The sequence below is a fragment of the Terrapene carolina genome, unplaced genomic scaffold (genome assembly GCF_002925995.2).
Source record: "Terrapene carolina triunguis isolate 2854851 unplaced genomic scaffold, T_m_triunguis-2.0 Scaffold68, whole genome shotgun sequence".
Classification (NCBI taxonomy): Eukaryota; Metazoa; Chordata; order Testudines; family Emydidae; genus Terrapene; species Terrapene triunguis.
The window spans coordinates 38,172,212-38,197,921 of NW_020664419.1; the positions used below are offsets into that span (position 1 = coordinate 38,172,212).

The 25,710-nt window shown below is 43.9% G+C and overlaps 1 protein-coding gene across 1 annotated transcript; it reads right to left on the minus strand.

Annotated features, from left to right (window-relative positions):
- Positions 1 to 11,686: 11,686 nt before the first annotated feature.
- WNT16 (Wnt family member 16) lies at positions 11,687 to 24,098 on the minus strand. The gene is given in 5 exon segments (XM_024193706.2): positions 11,687 to 12,202; positions 19,280 to 19,566; positions 23,363 to 23,604; positions 23,724 to 23,836; positions 23,838 to 24,098. Coding segments are annotated over 5 exon segments (1,368 nt in total). The 3' UTR covers positions 11,687 to 11,737.
- Between the last annotated feature and the right edge of the window lie 1,612 nt (positions 24,099 to 25,710).

Here is a 25,710-nt window from a genome sequence, read left to right on the forward strand (position 1 = left end):
GATGGAAGCTGTTCCATACCCCTAATCATTTTTGTTGCCCTTCTCTGCACCTTTTCCAATTCTAATATATCTTTTTTGAGATGGGATGACCAGAACTGCATGCTGTATTCAAGGTGTGGGTGTACTATGACTTTATATAGTGGCATTATATTTACTGTCTTATCTATCCCTTTCCTAATGGTTTCTAACAGTCTGTTAGCTTTTTGGACTGCCGCTACACATTGAGCAGATTGTGTCAGAGAACTATCCACAATGACTCCAAGATCTTTTTTGAGTGGTAACAGCTAATTTAGACCCCATCATTTTGTATGTGTAGTTGGGAATATGCCTTCCAATGTGCATTATACCTCTACCCCGATATAACGCAACCCAATATAACACGAATTCGGATATAACGCGGTAAAGCAGTGCTCCGGGGGGGGGAGGGGGCGGGGCTGCGCACTCAGGCGGATCAAAGCAAGTTTGATATAACACGGTTTCACCTATAACGCGGTAAGATTTTTTGGCTCCCGAGGATAGCATTATATCAGGGTAGAGGTGTACTTTGTATTTAACAATATTAAATGTCATCTGCCCTTTTGTTGCCCAGTCACCCAGTTTTTTGAGATCCCTTTGTAACTCTTCACAGTCTGCTTTGGAATGAACTCTTGAGTAGTTTTGTATTATCTGCAAACTTTGCCACTTCACTGTTTACCCCTTTTTTCAGATCATTTATGAATATGTTGCCCAGCAGTGGCCCCAATACAGATTCTTGGGGAACCCCACTATTAACCTTTCTCCATTGTGAAAACCGATCATTTCTTCCTACCCTTTGTTTCCTGTCTTTTAAACAATTACTGATCCATGAGAGTAATAACTGCAGCAATATCATTTCACCCTCATCCCTGTGGGATGACACCAGCTTGGCTACATCAGGGCCCAATCCTGCTCCTGTTGAAGTCAATAGCAGATTTCATATTCAGATTTGGTAGGAGCAGAATTGGACCATAACTGCAACACTAATCAACTGCTTAGGTCAAGAAGTGAAGAATGCTGTATCCAACTGAAATTTCAGGGTCATTTAGGCAGGCAAAATTTTATTATCCAAACTAATGCAGAAGTGCAGGGGCAATGTCACTATTTGGCCAAAGTACCCTGGAATCTTTAATGACTGTAAGTAATTAGGACCTCCGTTTTACATCTCCAATAGCATATTGCCTCTTAGTACTAAAATAAAGCACTAGTAGGGTGTTGAGTAAAAGGAAGTAGTGCTAACCACTGAATTGCCAACACTTTCCATGGTACCTGGGTTTTTGTGGGAAATCTATCCTAGCACTCACAGCTTTAACTTCTGAGAGCCAATGAGATCACTGTGGGAGATGGTATGATTTTAATATAACAGTGGGCTACCAAAAAACATTTGTTAGCTCATCGCTAATTCATGATAGTCAGTACGTCCATTCAATAAATGGACTTTAGATTATTTTTGTCTACAACACTTGAATCAAAGTTTCTGTTCTTGCAGACAATGATTCTAAAACACTGATTCTAAAACATTCTAAGACAAAAAGAACAGGAGTACTTGTGGCACCTTAGAGACTAACAAATTTATTAGAGCATAAGCTTTCGTGGGCTACAACCCACTTCTTCGGATGCATACAGTCAGGAGTCACTAACAGCATGTCACATGCTATAGGATTACCAATCTTCTTACCTTTGATGGAATGAAATCTCAAGAAGTGCACAAAGACTGTGAAGCTCCAAAACCAGTTAGCACTAAACTAAGTTACTTTTTTCTTTAAGCACTTGTCTTCACTGCTTAAAAAGGTCTGTTTCTTACTTCAGGTAACTAACAGATGTGAGCTATTCCAAGGCAAAAAATGAACCCTTTTTTAGCAGTGAAGATGAGGCCTAAATTAGAGGTAATTCCTTAATTTGCTGTCATTGGTGTAAATCACGGCTGACTCGCAAGTCAAAAAAATCAAAACATACACAATCCCCCATCAATACATTCCAAATTGCAATTAGACAATGTCTTAAAGTTATGCTCTTCTAGGCAGAACCTTTTAATGACGATAGACAAATTCTCTAACAATGCATTTGCCCTTTAAGATGTTTGGAACAAAATTTACCCACTGTGTTACATTTCAGTGGCTCTCCAGTTTCTCAGCTGATAGTGTGCAGGCTTTCTTTCAGGGGAAAAGGGGATATTATTTCAGTCATGGACCTGTTTCTTTGCTGTTGACGGGGGTACAATGTACCCTGCAACACAAAAGGAAATTAATAATGTAACCTTGGGGATCATCATTTTTTTAGCCTGTAGTTTAAAGTTTCTAATCTCGGCTGTAGAAAAACAGAAGTGATCATAAGACATTTCATTCTGCCTCCCAATGAGACATGAATTTTCAGAGCTCTGGGAAAGAGGTTACAAAAATACTTCCCAACAGTAAGTTTCAACTTTTTTAAAATTAAAAACAATTTGAACCATACATATTACAAGTTTGATTGTACCAAACTGTGTTTGATTTAAGCAATAACATGGGCAAGGACACAGCTATTTAACAGTTATGTTGCCTGGTTGTAAACACATGTGAGTTATAAAAATGGCCAAATTACAAGATAGATTCTGATCTTGTGTGTGTGATGGAATTTTCTACCTTGTTAGTGCACTCAAGATCGATTGCAGATTTCCCAAGATACATGGCACTATATGTCCTGTAGCTAAAATAAATATCTGGACCTACATCCAGTTGTTCAATTAGTGTACTAAGGGCTTGTATATTTGGTGTGTTAGTGCTCACCAGCTGAGGTGTCTCTCTCACCAACTGTCCTCACACCCCCTGCTGGTGTGCACTAGAAATTCCCTAGTGCATGCTGACTTAGTACTGTTTGATTTGAAACAGGATTATGTCAGTGCACACTAGGGAATTTTTAATGTGCACTAGAAGGGTTCACCTCGACAGTTAGTGTGTACCATTCTGGTGCGCACTAGAATTTGCACCCAAGCTGATGCCCACTAATGTACCATGTAGACAAGCCCTAAATTAGTTGTGGGTTTTTTAAAAGCTTAGTAACTCTTTTGCCATTATTTATTACATCCCATTGCTTAGCAATCTAGCTAAAAGATAGCTATTGTACATCAGGAACGATGCATTTAGATTAAGTTCTTGAATCCTGATTCCATTCCCATCTACGGTGATCACAAATCACTGAGATAGTTGCAAAATGAATTGCAGTGTCACATTCCAGATCTTCTACCATATTTTCAATCCTACTAAATTGGCACATTGGTAAAGGGACTGATTCTGCTCTCTGTGCTAGTGTAAAACATGAGTTAGTCCACAGAAGTTAGTGGAACTACACAGAAGTTAAACTAGTGTGACAGCAGAACCCAGACCAGGGTCAGATATATTTCAGCATTAGTTATCTGAAATTAATGTTGTAATTAGACTTTATAGACACCACTCCTTCAATGGAGTTACACCAGCAATGAATTAGCCACCTGTCTTTGGAAGAAACACAACTGCCTTCCAGAAATATGAATCATGAGAGTCCATGTTTAAGAAATGCATTTCCAGAGTTGGTTACGTTACTATTGCTTTTTTAAAAAAATTACTGAAGGCTAGAGTGGGGATCGCTTTCTTATTGCTGATGCTGTGGTCAATATTAAAATGCCAGTAGTTACCATGCAGTTGTAATTGATAAACCACAATTTCTTCTTTGAGTACTGGTCCCTATGAGTAATCACTGTGGGTGGACTGGTGCTCTGTGAGTCCGGAGTAGAAATTCAATAGCAGTGTCTGCCTGTCTGAACTGTGCATTATGCTTCCTTGTGCTTCAAACCAAGGGCACGCCCTTCAGTTCCTCTTTTACTGCTTGTGGTCCATGATGGAATTCTCCTGTGCCTGTATTCCCTTCTTCCACTTGATATTTACATGTAAATAGTTATTTCCTTTTAGATAGTTTTCATAAATCTAGTTTAGTTACAGTTGGGGGTGGTGTGTGTGTGTGTGTGTGTGTGTGTGTGTGTGTGTGTGTGTGTGTCATTCCTCATCTTGTCTTTTCCCACCGCTGAGGCCTTATGCCCAGGGTTCTAGGCTTCAAATCTTGCCTCACCTGCCCCTGGGTCTTCCAGGTGAGCGACCCTCACAACACGTGCCTCTATCACTTAGGGTAGGCACACATCCCATCTAAGTGTGGGATTTGCCACTCCTTTCCTTCTCACGCTAGGCAAGCTCGGGAGTTCCAGCTCTGCCAACACTTCATGGAACTAGCCTTGAGGCCCAAGATCAGATCCAGGACCCTCTTGTTCTCCAACTCATCACCCAGAACCACTGAGTAGCATTCTGCCAGCACTGACGGAATGCCCGACCAAGCTGAAAGACTCCATTAAGAAGCAGCATGATAAGGGTAAGGAGACGCACAAGAGGACAGAGAAGTCTGCTCATTATTCCTCAAAGAAGAGAGCAGCTTTGCCCCTTCAGGCTTCAGCAAGACTCCAGGCCTTAGACAGGGTTCACCTGGAGCTCGTGGTGAGATTGGGCAGGCACCAGTGGTACTAGGAGCATCTGATGCTCCAAAACTATCTTCTGAGCAATGCAAAGACGGTAAGGAGCATATGCCCTGAACACGGGTGGTATCACACCACAGGTCTCAGCCTCAACCATCAGTTCCAAAACAAGACTCCAACCAGCTCTCCTCCAGCAAAACAGGGATACACCCTTCTAGATGGATTTGGCTACCTATTGTGATCTGGAGTCCCCAATCCTGATGGAATTGCTGTTAGTATAGGACATCAAAACATTGTCTAGCCACCACTCCCTGATTCCCAGCCCCAGCAGAGATATGACATTCTAAAAAGGTGTTTTGACAAATCGTTCAAGAACTGCTAACCATGTGTTCTGTCATCACCTTCACCCCCCATTCAGCAGTCACCTACCCCATTTCTTTCCAGGATGGCAAACCTTAACCTCATACAGAGGGGTTCTGGACATTATTTCCACAGGCCATACTATCAAGTTTCAGTCCACCCCACCTCCCAATCACCCTTCTGGATCCTTCTTTGCGGACCACTCTCACAAGAGGATTCTCAAACAGGAAGTGGACTCCATGATCCAGCTAGGAGCCATAGAACCTCTTGAATACAGAGGTGAAAGTTTTTACACCAGGTACTTCCTAGTTCCGAAGAAGACAAGGAGTTGGAGGGTAATTCTTGGACAGTTGAATGTCTTCATCTGGCATACAAGATTCAAGATGGTTACACTTACTGCCATAATCCCATCGCTGCACAAACATGAGTGTGTTGCTCATCATCTGAAAAAAAACACACATTTCCCACATGGATATAAACCCACCCCCCAGGAGATTTATGCACTTCATGGTGGGCATAGACCACTTCCAATGCCAAGTACTCCCCTTTGGACTATCAACCACACCCAGGATATTCACAAAAGTCATGGCAGAGGTAGCAGCCCACTTCCACAGACTCACTATCACATATTTCCCTACCTCAACGACTAGCTCCTCAAGGGTTGGTCCCACCACAATGTACAGATGGCAGTGACCACCCAACTGAACCTGTGGCAATCCTTGGGGCTTCAGGTAAATCCAGGAAAGTCCACTTTAACATCTCCATGGACTATAGCGTTTACTGGAGCAGTCCTGGACTCAACCACAGCCAAAGCATACTTATTACTGGACAGGTTTCTAGCCTCGGAGGACCTCAGTGCTCAAATCCACCTCATCACTCAGACAACAGTTTGTTTTGCCTGATGCTGTTGGAGTACATGGTGGTGTGCACCTGTGTGACCTCATTCACCAGCTTGCACATGCACAGTATTCAGATATGGTTAAAATCAGTTTATATTCCACGCAAGGTCTCCATAAAGAAGGTCTCCCTCCTGTGTCCAATTTGAGTGTCTCTCGCATGGTGGGAAGAGAGGAATGATGTGTGTAGCTATTACCTTCACTTCCTCTCTTCTCACCAAGACACTCCTTTTCAATGTGTGTCTCCTGAGTTGGGGAGCACACCTGGATGATCACATAACCCAAGGATCTACTCTTTGTTGGTCCAACGAATCTTCCAACAATGAGGGTACCCATCCTGGGACCTCTTTGCCACCCAAGAAAACATGAAATGCCAAGTTTATTGCTCTAGTAATGGCCAGGGTCTAGACAGAATGCCTTCCTACTCCTATTTTCAGAAGTGTTAATGTATTTCTTTCTTCCCATTCCCCTCATACCTTGTGTTCTCTGGAAAATACCCAGTGACAGTAATTCTAATAGCAGTATAGTGGCTGTGTCCGTTTGGTTCACCATAGCCCTGCAATTGACCACCTGCAGTCATTTCCCACATTACTGTCTCAGAATGGGGGACAGAACCAATCATCCCAACCTGACTTCCTTTCAGTTGACAGCTGGGTTTTGGTTGGGGAACAGACTTAAAATGAACCTGTTCAAAAGCAGCACAATCCATCTTGCTTAATAGTAGAAACCCTTCTACATGTCTTAGGTGACAGGGAAAAATGCTTCCACTTAGCAAGCTTTCTCCAGAAGAGCCAGAACTTCCTTATCGCCTTGATTACCTCCTCTCTCTAAAAACACCAGGACTTCCAGTCAGCTTATTGAGAGTGCATCTCACAACTATCAGCACATTTGCACCTTCCTATAGAGAGCTACTATTTTCACTCATTCCACAAAAGCATTGCTAGAACTTTTCCTCCGGTGTCTCAACCTACACCACCCTGGAATCTGAACTAGCAGCACTTATGCGGCCACCCTTTGAGCCCTTGGCGTCATGCTCCTTCCTGTATTTATAGCTTTTTGACAGCCATTACTTTAGCTTGGAGAGTAGGTGAGCTTGATGCTCTCATGGCAGAGCCGCCTTATACTGTCTTTCATCAGCCTTCTGATTATATCCGACTTTTGTTCCTAAGGTCCCGGCAGACTTCATCTGAATTACATGGTTCATCTACCTATATTTTACCCAAAGTCCCACCACACTAGAGACAACAGATTACGCTGTCTAGATGTTCTAAGGACCCTGGCTTTTTGATAATCTCCTTGACTGCTCACTTCATTTGCCAAAAGAATGAAGGGTGAGGCCCTATCTTCTCAGAGACTCTCAAGGTGGATCTCTGGGTGCATCTTCCTCTGCTAGTAGTTCACAGCAACTCCTCCTAATAAGAACATAAGAATGGCCATACTGGGTCAGACACCTGGTGTGAGAACGCACTCAACTAGGGCACAGGCTGCCGCAGTAGCATCACTGCAAGGAGTCCCTCTTTCTGAAATCTGCAGAGCAGTCACTTGGAGCTCAGCAGATGGTGCATCTTTTGGTTCAGCAATCCTGCAGACTGTGGTTCCATGTACCTCCACGCACACTCCTCCTAAATAAGCACTGCCTAGGAACCACCCACAGTGAGTACTCATAGGGACCAGCATTCGAAGAAAGGAAAGTTACTTACCTTATAGTAACTGGAATGTTTCCAGATTTGTGATCACTGTAGGTATTCACAACCCACCTTCTTTCCCCTCTGCTTTGGATCCTCATGTGATTTGTGGTAGAGTAGGAAATGAAGGGGCAGTGGGTCCACTTCTCCACTTATGCCCTCAGTTCGCAGCACAAGGAGGTGCAGACCAACAGATGCTGCTGTTGAAGAATTTCCAGTCCCGAGCGCACATGCACCCATTCTAAATACCTACAGGGACTGCACATCTTAAAGAACTCCAGTTACTATAAAGTAAGTAACCTTCCTTTTCCCAATAGCTGGAATAGGAAACAACTGCAGGATAGAGCACTGAACAGGGGCTCAGGAGACCTGGGTTCTAGTCCCAGGACTGCTACTGCCCTGCTGGATGACCTTGGACAAGTCACTTTGCCTTTCTGTGCTTCTCTATGTATAAAATAGGATTAATGGCACCAATCTTCTTTGTAGAGCACGTTGAGATCTACAGATGAAAAGTGCTATATTTGAGCTAGGTATTTAATATTATTAACGGAGCCATCTCTCTTAGCAAATATTGTTGCTACAGTGCTCACTGCCAATGAGTCATTTATAACTTTTAAAAGTGTGACACAAATATCCTAGGTTGAGATTTTCAAAGAAGTCATGTAACCAACTCCTAATGAAAATCAATGGAAGCTGGACACTTGACACTCATATGCTTCTTTGAATATCTCAGCCCTAAAATGTATCCTTTTGACTATGTCCTCTGACTGGCCCACACTGACTTTTGCTCTTTACCTACATTTTGTTATTCCTACATATATCTGTAGTATTCACTATGTATCCTGCAATATAGGCAATGCACTAGAAAGTGCTGCCCAGTACAGAACAATTTGGCCAATAAGAGAGAGAATTTCCATAGCAATATATTGTTTTCTTTAGTGAGAGATCTCCACCCAAGAGGTAGTTTTCTATAGCTATCACTGTCCACAGAGACTGGTAAATTACACAATTAGCATGCAAACAAGATGGGCCAAATTCATCCTTAGTGTAACTTCACTGACTTTGACAGAATTGTTCCCAGGATGAATTTAGCCCAATCATGCTTAAACTTCTCTCCCTAAAATATCAGCCCATGGTTTTTCTGAATCCAAACTGGCATAAATAATTAACATAGTTTGAGTTTAAAGAAGAGGTCATAATTATTCTTTGTTTGGAAAAAATGGACCTGTGGCATTCTTCACAGCTTTGCTACTTTTCACAAATTGCTGCTCCATGCTTACAAAGAGGACAGAGCGAAGGAACATGACTGAGATAAGCAGCTTCTCCCATGTAATGGTCGAGATGGAGTATCTCTTTCTACTATCCCTTCTTTAATTCAATTTAGATTTGGGGGAAATCTATTCTTTAAGGAGAAATTATATATTCTGCTGCTCTATGGTAACAAGAGTACTGTAATCCCATATTTTATAAATTATCATAGCTTGCAGTTATTATGCAGGAAAAACTCCCATTATGGAATCCCTGTCACTGGTGGTTGGTAAGATAAACATCCATAAGGGATGGTCTAGGTATATTTAAACCTGATTCAGCCCAAGGGAATTGACTTCTTGAGGTGCCTTAGAGCCCTCCGCTACTGTGATTAAAATGAGTAGGTGAAATCCACCTCTGAGCAGAGGGCCAGCACAAACCATGTGAACCGTGTATGTCACGCTCCAGCCCTCAAAATAGAGTTAGGCCTTGTGCTGACTTGGCAACTGTGGTGAATTTCACCAAACTGGAATCTTTCTTGGGTGGTTCTGATGTCAGTAAATGTAGTTTGCTTCTTTAGAAAACCTCATATGTAAATCTAACAGGAAATATGAGAACAAATCCAGTATCATCACGTACAAGAAAAATAACATAAGTACAAAACAAATGGAAGTGTTTGTTGTGTTCTCTAGGTTTTCCTCAAACAAATGAGAGTAAAGGCTGAGATTTTCAAACCTGGCGAAGGGACCTCGACACCCAATTAAATGAGAAATTTAATAAAAGTTAATGAGAATTAGGCACCCAAACAACTTTGAAATTCTAGTTTGTTTTTAAAAATTACAGTTGATAAGAGTCCATCGGTGAAATCCTAGCCTCGCTGACGTTAATGGGAGTTTTGCCATTGACTTCAATAGGGCCAGGATTTCACCCAGCGAATAAGTTGTAAAGGAAAATTAAGAGGAAAAGAAAAATGTAGCGAATATAATTCAATTGCTCATTCCAAAAATTAAATTCTCAGAGTGTCATAATAGGTGTATTTTAGCTGTAGTATCTAAAAGTGCCCTGCTGATAAGAAATAAGTCATTTATGTAATAGCTCAAATACATGTTTTTCGCCTTACATGTGTGAATAAAAGTCAGATAAAAGCTACTGCAACAGTAACAGAACAGATCTAACCAACAAATGTCAAACATTGTAATCTTATGTTAGTTCAGGGAACTTAATATACATGCCTTTAAAACCTTTTCTATAACTTGCATAATTTAAATATTTACAAAATATAAACTTTATCTTATCAAAAATACATCTTTGTATATTTCAGCAACCAAAACCCTTTCACACAATGCTTTTAAAGCAGTATTTAACACAGAATTACATACAAATAAACAATGAGCACCAGATGCATTTCATATACTACATGGCACTCTCTGCACAGTTGCTAAGCAAATACTGTATGTTCAACAGTTGAGCTTTGCATCCACATTTCTTTCAGTAGTGTGCAGGAACACGCTATGCACGGGTAATGCCTAATCCCTGAATGGTTCCTATCCTTTCACAGATGTAAATAACAATGGGCCAAAAATGGAGAAAAAATAATACTAGTAGAGTAAGTGGCTCACACCATTAAAATAATCTATCAAATACATTATGCATTTGATCTTGTTTTATAAGCAACACTGGCTGGGGAGTGATCTATTGAAATATTCTAGCTACTATATCTGCAAAGATATTCATGGTGGATAGGTCCATCAATGGCTATTAGTCAAGCGGGTCTGGGATGCAACTCTATGCTCTGGGAGTCCCTAAACTATGACTGCCAGAAGCTGGGACTGGATGATGGGACGGAACACTCGATAAATTGCCCTGTTCCATTCATTCCCTTTGAAACATCTGGTACCAGCCACTGTCAGAAGACAGGATACTGGGCTAGATGGATTATTGATCTGATCCAGTATGGCCGTACTTAAGTTCTTAAAGGCAGGAGGGAAAAAAAGTTCTGTTTTTGACATTTATTTCCCTTTATGATAAATTTCTCGAGGTTTGATCCTGCATGTGATGTGGCTGAGGATTAAGAGAACCAGAGCTAAGCCACCACCAAAACAGCTGAAGATGGTGACTTGTTAATTTTGACCCAACAGTACAGTAAGCTGAGGGCACTGGGGCTAAAGATAGGGGTCTGGCAAGAACACTGTGCCCCACGCATATATGAGACCTGGAGGAGCTGGCTGCAGCAGTCTGTATCCTTCAGCTACCATTCTGTCCTACACAGCTGCCCTCCTTTCAGTTATTCTAAGCACATTTGAGTAACAGGCTTGTGAAAATACTAAAAATGGCAGCTACTGCGCACACTATTTGCATTCACTAGAACGAACTCCAGCACCGATGGCCTGGCCATGCCCCATCTCCACCCAAAATATACCCATTAGCCCCACTCTCCCAGGTACTCAGCTCACATTACTGAGCACCACCACATTTACACTACATGACTGCCCCTCTGCACAGTGTCTAATAAGCACTGCATGTTCAACAGTAGAGCTTTGCATCCTCATTCCTTTCAGCAGCATGCAGGAAGAAGGCATACATGGCTAATTCTAGTTCCTGAATGGTTCCCATTATTAAACAGATGGGAGTGAGGACTCCATGACACCTCTCACATGTCCAGTATCCTTTCAGCCTGTGGCCATTAAAAGCCAATACCTCTTCTTGACTTGTTTCCATTATATTTATTGACAACATTAAGGCAATTCTTGATCATCGTGTTATGGCTGTTGCTGATGAAAAGTTTAATACCCCTAATTAGCTGTGGAGTTACATATTCAAATATGTCACTTATTCACCTGGACTTCTCAGAAGGCATGGCCTTTTTTGCTGTTACTTTATCATTTTGTGCAGGCTACTATTTGTCTTGAGTTGCTCTTTCAGTAAGAAACCAAACTGTTTGGAATACAATACATTCCGTGAGCTCTGTTACTGAGACTGATCCTCTTGTTATTCCACCACAGGAGGAATGAGTCCTGTTCAGCAGGAAGGAGTTGCTTTGTTTTCGGAGGCAGAGTATCTCATTTGCAGGTATGAACATCAGTCATGCTCTCACATCTTCTGCAGCGCACATAACAGCACCAGACAAACTTGCATTCGCACCTCTCCACGTGTCTGACCACGTGAGTGTTGTAACCACGGCCACAGCAGAGGAGGTTGCAACCATCTGGTCCCTCTGAAGTGCGGTTGCATTCCCTTCCCTGTGTTCCAGGAATCCCAAGTTTGCGATCCTCTACACAGTAGTTGGGTGACTTGTTTATGTAGACAAGATCTTCCTTGCGGATTGGTATTTTCCGTTGGGTTTTTTCTTTCCTGCGTAGCTTTTTCTTCAGTCTGTCTGATGCCTGTATACTGTTTTCATATTTATCCTTTAAATACTCGCCAATCTTTTCAAATGAAGACATAGTTTTCCAACAAGTTTTCACGGCACAGGACCCAGAAACTCCGTGACAACGGCAATCCACTGACAACAGCTTTGCTACAGCCTGAAAACAAATCGAGACCAACATTCAGAATTTAATTCTACCATATTCCCTCATTCATTAAAAATACTGCTCATTCGCTAGTAATCCATAGGTCTCTGAGCATTTTACTGATGGGGAAACAAGGGCACAGAAGGGACAATTTTTTAGTGGTTACTCTCTCTGGGTACCTAGCTTGAGACATGCACAGGGCCTGACTTTTTAGAGGTGCTGAGCACCTGCAGCTCATCTTAGCAAGACAAAATAAGTTGTACGTTTCCATTATTACTACTTCAAAATTGACATTTATGCCTTTTTTTCATTCTGAAGGATTCAAAGTTTCCCCTAAACTACATATTCTTAATCATTCCACCCATCGCTGAAATGCAGCCACCTCTTGAGTGGAACATAGCAATGATGTTTAACAGTGCACAGTTTGGGAATGAGAGTGGATTTAGCCGAGCACATTTAGATCCAGGGTCTTAGGTTAAGTCCCAGGTGGTTGTCACACAGGCAGGATCAGGCTCTACTGTTGTAGGTAGGTAGGGTAGGTATTAAGTTAGGTTTGCCATTAACGTCTTTTGTTTTCAATGCATTTTTTCACTGCACACAAACACTAGCTAACATATTTTGATAGTGTAACTTATTCACATTGTTTATAATTTTGCAGTATTTTAGAAATATCAGTAGAGTTAATACTTTCCTTTTTGAAGTGCTTCTGTTGGGTGGAATAAGTTTGAAATCCTTTTCAGATATAAGACGACTTAATAAAAAGTGTCTGCAGGGCAAAGGGTGTCTGCAGCCTTAATTAGGCTTCTGCAGCGCACACAAGAATCTAGGCAGAGCTTATATTGGAGCCAGCCTCGAAAAACTGTAGACTGTAAACAAAGCACTAACTTCCTACAGCTGGGACTGCAGCTCAGATCTTTAGCAGACAGTGAGTGTAATGGTTTCCCCTTCAATCTCTCATGGATGGTCATATGTAGAAGTAAACAATGAGGTGTGTCTACTGGTACATGTGACACAGCTCTGGAAAAGTTTAAAAAACTATCATATACATCAGGGGTGGGCAAACTTTTTGGCCCGAGGGCCACATCTGAGAGGGGAAATTGCATGCAGGGCCATGAATGTAGGGCTGGAACAGGGGGTTGGGGTGTGGGAGGGGGTGCGGTGTGCAGGAAGGGGCTCAGGGCAAGGGGTTGGGGCAGAGGAGGGATGCAGGGTGTATGGGGGGCTCAGGGAAGGGGCTTGGGTGCAGGAAGGGGTGCACAGTGCGGGAGGAGGCTCAGGGCATGGGGCTGGGGTAAAGGAGGGGTGTGAGGTGCAGCAGGGGGCTCAGAGCAGAGGGTTGGGGTGTAGGAGGGGTTCAGGGTGCGGGCTCCGGCCCACAGCTGCTTACCCGCGGGCCGAATCGAAAGCCCTGAGGAGCCGGAGCCGGCCCACGGGCCGTAGTTTACCCACCCTGATATATACAGACTTAGCAAAACGATGAAGCCTACATTTTTTTTAAACCTCTCCATTAGTAACACTCTATATGGATTCACTGGTAATTGGTGTGGAAAAGTCCATATTATAGTGGTCTGTAGTGTATCTAACTTGTCCCTGTCCTGCACTCCCACGACAAATGTATACATTTTAATCACTAAACAATTTACTGATGAAATTTTTTGAAGCACCAGTAGCTGGAGAGTACTAAGAAAGGCTGATTTTTAAGACTTAGTAATGGAGCTACAAGTTTCTCTTTAAACTCTTTATTAGCAAAGTAGATACATTTTTAAGCTACTAGTGCAGAAAGGTTAAGGGACATTTACCCTGATTCATAACAACTGAGTGTAAAAGGGACCTTGGGGTAAGCCTACAGCAGACTAATAAGGCAATAGAGTCTGGTGTGTTTTCCAGTTTTGTATCTTTACCAACAACACGAAGGTCTTAGGAGAACTCTGTACAGTAAACTATGGAGCAAATTCTTCAGCATCCACAGGAAAAAAAACTTGTCCTCTGTTTACTCAAATCCCTCCCAAAGACCCACTTCCTCCATGATGCCCACATCCATGTCCATCACATGCCTTCCCCACCCTAGCATTTATAAAAGGAGAGGAACGATGGGGGGGGGGGGGAGGAAAAATACCAATTTAACACCTTCCTCTGGGTTTCACAGCGACTCTTACTTTATCCTGCAGACTGATCAGAGCCACTGGAGCCCTGCCCCCATGCAGAGCCCCAGTGACATCAGGGGCACTGCTCTATCCTCAAAGGGCAGATTTAAGAGTCAGGGTCTTAGGCTGCAAACTCCAAGGACCAAGGACTGTCTTTATTTGTGTCTTGACTGGCATCCCCCACCCCCCCAAGTTTAACAAATGAGTAGTTGTTATAATTTGGTGCAGAGGAAGTGATTTGTCCCTGCCTTAAGTTTTAACATTACGGTAAATTTGGAACAAAAAAGGAACACATTTCTATCAGGGTGGCTGAAGCTTTGGACCCCACCCTGACTAGGTCCCGTTGACTTCAGTGGGAGTTCAGGGATTTCAGCACATTGCCAGATTGAGCCCAGAGTGATACTGAGGGCTGCACTGGCAACGTGCCTGGATCTTCAAGGTCAAACCTAATTATGTATAACTCCACAAACATTATTAAAAATACACATGACCATATTTGCTTGGACGTGTACCTTCCTTGGTGCATGAACAGAAATTGCTTGTTGCTCGAGGTCGCTGGTAAGTCAAACAAGTGAGGCATTCACAGAGCCATTAAAGAGGAATAGCAGGCGTGAGCCCTGACCTGTTAGAACCATTAGTCAATGCAGACTGAACCTAGTGAACTGGGAAGGAGCTGCAGGCAACATTTCAAGACCCTGTGGGCCATATCTGGAGCTGGAGGCTGCTATGTCCAGGCAGTAGGAACACCCAAACTGCTCCTCTGCAAGAATGGGGTGTAGGGCCTATGCCCTGACCACCCTTGGGCATTCCCAATTTACAATAGTCTTCCAGTAACACTCTGATTCACCACTGCAATTACGGCAGATACTTGTGTTCTCTTCCTCACTACTTATTTGTACAGTCATAATCCTGTGTTTGTATCTTCAGAATCAGTTGATAAGGAAATGATTGGGTAGTCACAGCTTTGGCATTAAGTCTTCACTATGATTAAGGCAGAGGAGACGCTGGGCTCTGAGAGAAAAGGGCCTTTGTTACAATGTAAATAACCTGAGAAGCTAACAAAAATGACAAAGAAAAACAGAAACCATATAGAGAATGTAAACAATAAACCTGTTTTACAAAGAGATTCTATTTCGAAGTATTATCCTAGTTACCATTATTATTTATATGTATCATGGTAGAATGTAGCATCCCCAAGTAGACTGAAACTACATTGTGCTAGGTGCTGTACGAACATACGCCCTGATCTTGCAAATAATTTCACAAACTTCACTTTCCACACATGAATAGCCCCATTGAAGTTAGTGACGCTACTCTTGTGTGTAAAATTAAGCATGTGTGTGTTTGGAGGATTGGGGCTACATAGATGAAAAAAGGCAAAGGAATGATGTGAGCCTCATTCTCACCCCTAGTCCGGTATCTCAGTGTTTCTGATTACCTCTCCCCAGGATGCTTCATGATGTGGGATGCACCTTCCTTATTAAAGTGTGGTTCTGCTCTAAAAGGTGACTGCAAGGATAGCATTGTAAGGCTGTGTATTCATATTCTGACTGCAACAACAGATTGTCATGAAACAAGCTTCTATGCACGAGGCCAAACTTTGGTGCCTAATGGTAAACATCTAAACGAAAGCAGGCCAGATTGTGTCAGGATGCTGGAAATGATGGTCTGGTGTTTCTGCCTAATCTGAGGGCATTTCAAGGTACAATATGTTCTGAACCACTACAGCTAGAAACTCATGCCATATGGGCACTGTCACATGCACTGCAGTGTTTTTATGGGTTATGTATGTACACCTCTACCCCAATATAACGCTGTCCTCGGGAGCCAAAAAATCTTACCGTGTTATAGGTGAAACCGCGTTATATTGAACTTTCTTTGATCCACCGGAGTGCTCAGCCCCGCCCCCCGGAGTGCTGCTTTATCGTGTTATATCCGAATTCATGTTATATCGGGTCGCGTTATATTGGGGTAAAGGTGTATGTGTATATACAGAGAAGTGAGGTGAATTTACTGTTTGTGACAGGTGCTACGCTAGTGGCTGAATCCTGTTTAGACCATACACTCTGGCATATAAGCAGCAGCCCCATTTGGAGCAATGACAGGACAGAGTAAGTACTTCAGTCTACACCCACTCAATCCGCTCTGCTGATGCTGTCACCAAGAGTGCCAACAGGGATTGTGGTTTTGATGACAGTTACCTGGACCTTGATAAAGCCATCACCTCATTTCACACAGGCCACTAAGCAGGTGACATTTCATTCACTATCAGACCAATAACCAATTCCAAACAGCTCCATTAGCCATCCTCTGAGCCATCCTGTCCCCAAGTCATTATCTAATATGTTTGGAGCTAAGAAGTGCAATACACTTGTGAGTTCCTCTGACTATCTGTCAATACAATATTCTGATGGGTCAATTAGTATATTCCTTTATGGGACATGGAACCTTGTGAGTTCAGACTCTCAGTTTTAGCCTGATCATTCCCTGAGGGAGGAGAGGTTTGCACCCACCCCCAAGAGAAAGGTGTGAAGTTCCTTCCTCTGAGACCCACCAGAGACCAGGGAAATCCATATGGAAGCTGCATGCTGCCACATCTCCCCTCCCCAGCACCACAGCTCCTGTAGGGGCAGTGTTCTCATAATGGTCCTGACTGCTGCTGCCTCCAACTTCCACTTAACAAGAGGGGAACAGTGTATGTTCATTATGAAAGAGTCAAAATTAACATACACTTGGAATTTTCATGGGATTGGGGAGCAGACTCCTGAGCCTAACCCCTGCTGTCACCAGCTCACTTGTACTCACTTATTTTCAAGAAGCATCCAGGGAGAAGTTTCTACAGTGCTTTGAAGAACAGAGATTGCATACGATGGACCCCACCCCACCCAGATCCATTCCTTTTTTCTTCTTTCCACTTGTGGAACCAGAAGGGAGCGTTTGGCCCCCAGTCTGTCTAGATATCTGAAGTATCATAGTATCTGAGCACCTCACAATCACAAGTCCATTCACCGATCATAACACCTGTGAGGTAAGATAGAATTATTTCCCCCCATTTACAGAAGGGCAGCTGAGACACAGGGAAGCTTAGGCCCTCAGCCTCAAAAGTATTTAGGTGCCAAACTCTCACTGGCATTTGGGAGTTAGGTACCTTAATACCTTTGAGAATCTGGGCCTAAATGACTTGCCACAGGAACTCTGTGACAGAGCAGGGAATTGAACCTCGATCTTCCAAGTCTCAGACTAGTAAACACTGGACCACTCTTCCTTTCCCATCTTCCAATCCTTCCTACTTTCAAGTTACATGTCCTATAGCAAACTAGGATATCAAAGCTTAACCATAGGGTTCTGAGTAGAGATGGGACAGAAACTGGAGTATTCTACACATACCAAAACCAGTACCAGTTATTCCAAATGAACAGTGTCACATCATTCCCTGGAAGACTGTTCTTGCAATGACATGGCATCTGAAACACGATGGTATTTATTATGAAAGGTCATAGGATAGCACAATATCTTGCAAAACCTCCTTCTTGTAGGCCCCAGAACACGAGTTTCAATTCTTTCCAACGTCTATTTAAGGATTTTGAAATTAGGACAATCAAGAGAATTTATGCTGATATTTTACTCACTAATACCATGGTTAGAGTAAAATCCTAACTGCAAATAATGAGGGCTGCTTTCTCTTTCACTTTGCATAAAAGCCGCAATATTTGCTTTACCCTACAGCTCACAGCTAAGTTGCAAAATATTTACTGTATGGAAATCACACAAAATAGTCTGCATACTTTCTCCAAGGGTATTTAACAACAATTCCAGCTCTGCTGCAAAAACAGTGTGGCTAAAGATTATTAACTGCTACAAGCTTGCTATGGATCAAATTTTTTTAAATACAAAAACCAGTGCTGCGCTGTAGAAAAATGCAGCATGCACTAAGGTGTGTGCACCAAATGATTTCTACAGTGCTCTTTTCTGTGCTGTACTGCAGAGCTCTGTATTACAAAATGCCTGCAATTCTGTAAGGTCCTAAATTCCTAGATTCTCAGTGGGGCAGATTCTGCTATCCTTATTCACACAAAGTGGTACCTTACTCTGCAAACAGTCCATTGACTTCAATAAACTACCCTGGGCTTATCTACACTACAGCCACACAGCTACAGCTATGCTGCTGTAGCATAGATGCTTCCTACATTGATGGAAACGGCCAAGACAAGGGCTACCTCAACCTAACTACGGTGCTCAATGCTAAAATTTTCCATTTAATTTTTAAATGTAGGTAGAGCTTAGAGAGTGATAGGCAAGCGCCTGATCATTGCAGACTGTGGGCCCTAATCCTGATCCTGCTGAAGTCAATGGGAGTTTTGCAACTGATTTCAAAGCTCATGCTGACTTCCCTGAGAGTTGTGGGTACTCAGTTTCTTTCAGGAAAGACTGTATATAAACTCTGTCTAAAAATGCTTATCCGTGGGTCTATATAACAGCATGTAATGCACTGTGGGCAACAAAGTAAAGAGTAATTTTTTAAAAAATAGACTATAGCAGCTAAAAAACCTGATGTCCACTCTGTCAACTCACAGAAAGGTTAAAAAAAAAAATGCAGCCCACTGTATATAACAGAAAGGAAATGAAGCCACGAGCATTATTCTGAGAAGGGTGCAGTTAAATTTGACTAAAGGAGGGGCATGCAAGATAAAAGTCTCTACTGCACTCCAACTCTGACAAAATTATTTTGTGGTTTTTCGTTTTTAACTATAAAGTGAGTTAGACAGATGATAGCCTGGATTTTTAGCCTCAGTTTTGAAATGCTTTGCTCTGGAGATTTTAGTTTGGCTCTTGCCATGGGCCCAATCCTTGTTTGCAGTCAGGATCAGGCCTCTTTGCATTAATGCCACTTTGGGCAGTTAAATCTAACAAGCATTTGGTTCGATTTCTAACTTCTAATGCATACCTGCCTTCCAGCCTCGTTATTGTGCAGGTTCATTGAGATCAGTCCGTTCCCGTCTTTTCCAGTTATGTTCTTAATAGGCCCATCTAAGAACTTTCTGCTAAACCACATTCCATAATGGATGTCATCAGAGCAGCCACCCCAGTGCCAGCCTTCAGTGGCTGAGCCACCGTTTTGCAGGTTTGTATCACAGGAGCACTCAGTCATATTTCCTGCACTGCATGATCGAGTCACTGAATGTACAAGGCCTGCCGCCGTCACTGCATATATAAAGGCTGTTTCCTTGGTGCCTAAAAAGAATGCATGGAAATGTTATTTTAGAGATTAACCACACCTGGCCACTATTCATTTTCACAAATGAATACTGATTTAAATAAGGAGAAAATGGTTCAGATCATGGGGTGACCCAAAACTCACCCATGCACACCCAGGATCATAGTGCTGCCTTTGTAGGGCCAGATCCCACTGTATACCACCTTTAAGAACCTCAAGGCTGTTCTAATTTACAAAGGGTGCAACAATCACAAGAAGCTGAAACCACAGCCAGGAATCAGAGAGGCATAACGGTGTTTTGGCCATACTCCCTTTTCTCTGGTAGGCTGGCATTAAAAAGGGGAAGTGGCATAAAGCCCCAGTGCTATCTTTATGCCACCAATGGATGATCCTTGCCCTGGGGCAGTGGTTCCCAAACTTTAACAACCTGTGAACCCCTTTCACTAAAACATCAAGTCTTGCAAACTCCCTCCTAAAAATGAATATTTCCAGGGATTTTCTCCTTTACCGGAGTATAAATTATAAAAGCAGTAATCTTGGAAATATAAAATTTGTTTTTCTGACATGCTTATTACACACTATTTATTATTAATTATTATTTATCATGACAGTATTTTTATTACATAACAAAAACGGCAACACTCTTCCAAGATCTCACTTTCGTAGGTTGTATAACTTTGAATAAGCCTGTTATAAGACAAGGCTCCTATGTTTCATCAAAGAGTATCAGATATGAAACAGCATGAAGGTATTTAAGAAGCCAACTCAAAGAGTTCCTCCTACACAAGCATTCAGGTCTTGAGCAGTCCAGGCAAACAACGCATGTTACAACAAAGCTTAAACTTGCTCTTCATAATAATTTAAAAAACAATACTAGCTGCCTATTTAATTTTTAAAACAGCAAAAAATATCCCCCTTCCTTTCCATTTCTTATAAGGAGTCTTGAAGTTTAAATCTCCTCAGTGTAATAGATATGCTTGCTTTCATCTGCTTAGCTCTTGGAAGTCCAGGGGCTCCGGGCTGCTGGCCCCATGCTGCCCGGGATCCCTAGGGACAGCTCTATCCGCCATTAGGGAATTTTCTCCCAAGAACCCCCGTAACATTTTGCGAACCCCCCAGGGGTGCACTAACCCCATTTTGGGAACCACTGCCCTGGGGTGACTCTTCTCATGCTGGATAAGCCAGCTTCTGAGCCAAATTCTTCTGGAGGTGTGGCATAAAGTGACTGCCCCAGAGAATCTGGCCTGATATCTTTAAAGGCTCTGGTAAGGTTAGCACACTATTAAGGCCATCTAAAACATCCTGCCATCAGTTGAAGCACTACTATTTTCTCCACTGTTATAAGAGAGAGTTTTAGTTATCCACAATGCTCACTGAAAAGGAACTTCATTTCTATTAAAGTGTTTTGATGGCACCAAAACAACTTTTCCCTTAAAAAAAAAAACCACCAAAGAGACTATTCACACTAGCAAAGACACTCATGTGTAAGTATCTGCAGGGTCAGTCCCTAAGTTTGGGCCCAACTGATGTCCATAGGAGTATTCCCATGAATAAAGTTATTCACACAGGTAACTGCAAGGATGGCCCTTTCTGAATTTACATTACTTTGTATTGCTTATTTTTAGTTATTTATTTTTGTGGTTTATTTCTGGAGTGCTGTATGATAGCATTTAGCGACCATTACATAGGGACAAAATACAATCTTAAACTACTGAATAAGGACCTGATTGTGCACGCTTCATTCAGGCAAGTAGTGTGGGATTGAACCCAAATCCTGCAAACACTGACATGGATGAGTAACCTTATGCACGGGACTTCAGTGGGAATACTCATGTGAGTACAATGAGACATGTCAAAAGTATTTGGGAGCAATGACACTACTCCCTGTGTGTGTGTGTGTGTGTGTGTGTGTGTGTGGGGTGGGGAGGTCGGTGCCTTGGTCATCACTTATTAACAGTATCTAAAGCCATAAACATTTGGCATAAAATAATTATATTAAAAGAGAATGTGTTCTAGTGAAACACATTTGAAAATAATTGTGTTTAATTGGTAAATTCGGCCCAGACCCTACAATTTGCTCAACTGAGACAGATGCCAAGTCAGCGAGGCTCCAGGAGAGCATGGAGAGAGCTTCTTGCAGGATCTGATGCTTTCATCTAATATAGACAAATTACCCCAGTTTAAGCCTTGATTCAGCCAATTCCCATTGACTACTCACATACTTAAAGCCAGCATGTGCTTAAATACCTTGCTGAACTGAGGTCTTGCATTCTAATTATTGTATTAATGAAATATGTTTAAAATACTGTGATTATAACACAACAAATAAAACAAAAAAGAGCAATGAGAAATGTTTAAAGAATTAAGACAACATAACATTTGGGTTCCTTTTATTTTTTCTTATTTACACTGTACATGGTACATTTCTACACTGATATTGTACCCATTGTGTGCACTTCTAAATAAAACAATCAAATGATTTGCTTGAAATGTTGTTTATGATTGCTCAGTTAATTTCAACATTGTGAAACAAAGGGATTAAAACTGCACAAATATTCATCTCAGAATATTAATATTTAAAACAACACTTTTGCCATGCAGGGATGTAGCAGATCAAAATTAAACAATTACAATAAGCTATGACGGTTTGAGAAATTTAAGCTTAGGTCTTGTCTACACTGCAGATTTCAGCCATCCCTCCCCTACCCGTCTGCTACCCCTAGCATAGACATAGTACACTACTATAAACTGTGATTTGCACTGATGCAGTTGACTCTTGCTTGAAATCAGAGTAAACTGCACTGGTGCACATCAAGGCTTATGGTGTCTTTGCCTGTCTATGCAGAATTTCACTTGGGGGTTGATCCTGCAATCAATAGGAGTTTCTCCATTGACTTGAGCAGCGGCAGGATCAAGCCTTTGGCAGCTGTCTAGAGCTGGCTGAAAACAGGGCAAATCTCCAGTGTAAACTGGGGAGGGGAGGGGGAGGCCAGCAGTATATAAAAGAATTTAAACAATAATGCACCTGATTCTACCCTCACTTATACTGATGTCAGCCAGGTGTAATTCCAGGGAGTTGCACGAATGTAAATGGAGGCGTTGGCAAGGTCAGATCAGATCAGATTCAGGCCCCTTGTAAAGTTGCATCACGTGTTTTTTCCCCACCAGAACACAACAGCCCAGGTACATGGTGAGTTACACCAGCCAGCCATTCCCCCGCTGGAGGCGGACACCTGCCAAGCCCGTCTGAAGATCAGGATCAAAGCAGCTGTGTTCTGCGGGCGAGGGGGCAGGCTGCTGCCAGTGCCGCTGGCCGCCTTTTGCCAGGGAGAAGGAGGAGGAGGCGGCCGCGGGGTCCTTTAGCGTGTCCGTAAACTGGTTATAAGCAAAGTATCTGAAGAGCAGCTGGTGGAGGGGACACACGGGGGGCGCTGGGCACAGGCGGCCCCCGGGATTCCCCCCTCCCGGCCCCGCTGCCCTCCACATGCGAGGACAGCTGTGGGGGCGGGAGCCTTTGCTCGTCTGTGCAACGTTCGCACCTCCCAGTCTCTGGCTCGTCCCCGCCCGGCGCCCCAGTCTAGCCCCGGCACATGGGCGGATCGCGCCCCCCGGGAACGGGGCTGGAGTAGCAGCCTCCGCTGCCCGGCGCCCCGCTGCGCCCCAAGCTGGGCTAACGCAGCTCGGCCGCCGCCGAACCCCGGCCAAGGCGCCAGCGCCTTTGCCCCTCCTGGCTGGCGGGCACCTGGGGGCGCTCAGCGGGCTCGGGACCCCCCGCCCCAGTCGGGCGCTCTCCGCCCAACCCCGCGGACTCACCGCTGCTCAGCTCGGCGCCGAAGACAGAGAAGGCGGCGGCGGAGTCGGGGGGCAGGAGGAGGCAGTCCCAGCGCTCGTGCCTGAACTGGCTCCGGCACTCCTGGATGCCCAGCCGCGCGCCCTCGCGGATGCTGGGCAGCAGGTGGGGCTTCCTCTTGCACAGCTCCTTCTGGCGGCCGCTCAGCGGCAGCCCGGCGCAGCCCAGCTTCTCCGGGACCCCGAAGGAGGCGATGCCCAGCCACCTGCGGAACCAGCCCGGGAGTGAGAGCCAGGCAGCCGGAGTCTCTCGGCCACAGAAATGCCCCCTCCCCCGGCCGCCCCGCCAGCCCCATCGCTGCCCGCCAGCCCGCCCCCGACTCACATCCAGTTCCCGTGGGCGCAGCAGGGCCAGAGCGCTAGCAGCAGCGCTGCCCACCGCACGCACAGGCGAGGCAAGCCACAGCCAGCCCTCCCCATGGAGGCAGCCCGCCGGCCGGCCCTGCCCCGCACAGCCTGGGCCAGCAGGTGACAAGCCCCGGCGGCAGCTTCCCCTTATTCTGCCTCTTCCTTTGCTCCGAGGCCGGAGAGAGCAGCCTGGGGGCAGCCGCGGGAGCGCAGGGCTGGGCAGAGGTGCCTTCGCTTCGACGTGAGCAGGTTCCTCTTGGACTTCTCCATGCCCAGCCTTCTCGGCCCCTCCAGCCGCGCCTGGCCGCTCATTGGCCCGCGGCAGCTCATGAATATTAGAGAGAGCGCCCATTGGTCCGGCGAGCTCGCGGGGCAGGGGGTTGGCAAGGGCTCGCCAGCCAGGGGGCGCTCCCGCGCGGGACACCGTGTCTGAAACAGACTCCTGGGGAGAGGCAGAGTTCGCTAGGGGAGGCGGACGCGGCGTCTGTGTGCGGGTCCCGGCCTCTGCTCTGGGAGAAAGCAAAGGGGCTCGGCTGTGCGACAGGTGTCCCCAGAGCGCCCAGCTCCGTAGAATGGACTGCACTGAATGCGCTTCCCTTCCTCCGCGGGACTGGCTGGTGAGGTTGTTTCCCTTTGATGGGGGGATTCTAATGCCACCAGCGCGTGTGACAATAAGGGTGGAGTTAGGTGGATTATAAAGGAGACCCTTACTAACACTCTGTATTTTAAACCAGCAATGAGAGGAAAGGAAGGGAAGACAAAGTGCACCATACATATATTAATAATAATTTGCAGCTACTTTGCATTTTATTCAAGGATCCACACACACTTTACTAACATTAACTAATTGACCCTCCAGTCCTGCATGAGGGTCCACTTATGCAGCCCTTGACTTCAATAGGACTCCACACAGGTCCAGGGATCCAAACGAGTGGATCCCATTCCTGTAACAGGGCCTTACTTTTGGCAAGGGGGCATCATTATAACTATTCACAGGTAAGTAAACTAAGGCACAAAGAGAGTTGGAGACTTGACCAAATTGTCACACCATGTCAGTGCCAGAACTAGGAATAGAAGTTGTCAGTTCTGACTTTCAGGTCCTTCTCTTTTGCTGCCACTGCCTCCTTATAAAGGCCACCTACACATGTTAAAAAAAATTGTCTGAGTAGGGTAGTGGCTCTTCACATACTTAGCAAAAATAGGTCTTGTTAACTAGCTGAAAATAACTTTGCTAAGTAATGAGCAACTGAATTAATTTCGTATAACATAAGTAAATCTCTAAGGATATGACATACAAAGAGGGAATCACATAAATTTGGGTGCTCCATCTGACTCTTTTCTCATACAGAGATGTGCTGAGGTATCTCAATAGTGTATTGGTACTGGTGGTATGCTAAATGTACAGTATAGGCTGTCTTCCACTTCCTGCATGTTGGGCTGCTTGTAATGACTCTCTCTATTAAGCTCTTATATAACCCGATGAGTTATTTAAGACTCTCAATAAAGTTTGTTCCTCTGTTCAAAATTTTAGTCTTGACAGAAAACCTGCTTATGGATGCAAAAGAACTCAGTAAAGAGGGAGGGAAGTGGTCACAATATCACACTGGCACACAGAGGGCAGGCCAAAAAACAGGCCTAAACCAGCTAAAACTATGTTGCCTGTGTCAGAGCATTATTTAATTATTTCAGAACGTATGGTTTATTTTATGCTTGTTGCTGCTGCCTGGCTCAACCTACTGAAATTGATTCAAGACCCTGATCTAAGATCAGTGTAGTTCTCACTCCCTTGCTTTTGATCTGGAATATAAATATGGCATCTGTCCTGAACTCAAGCAGGCTATTGGTATTCTCTCTGCACTCTGTCCTTAGAATGATATAGATTTTTACATGTAAATATCAGTAAACATCAATTTCACAATACAACACACAATCAAAATTTACAGATAGGCAAAGTAAGAAAAATA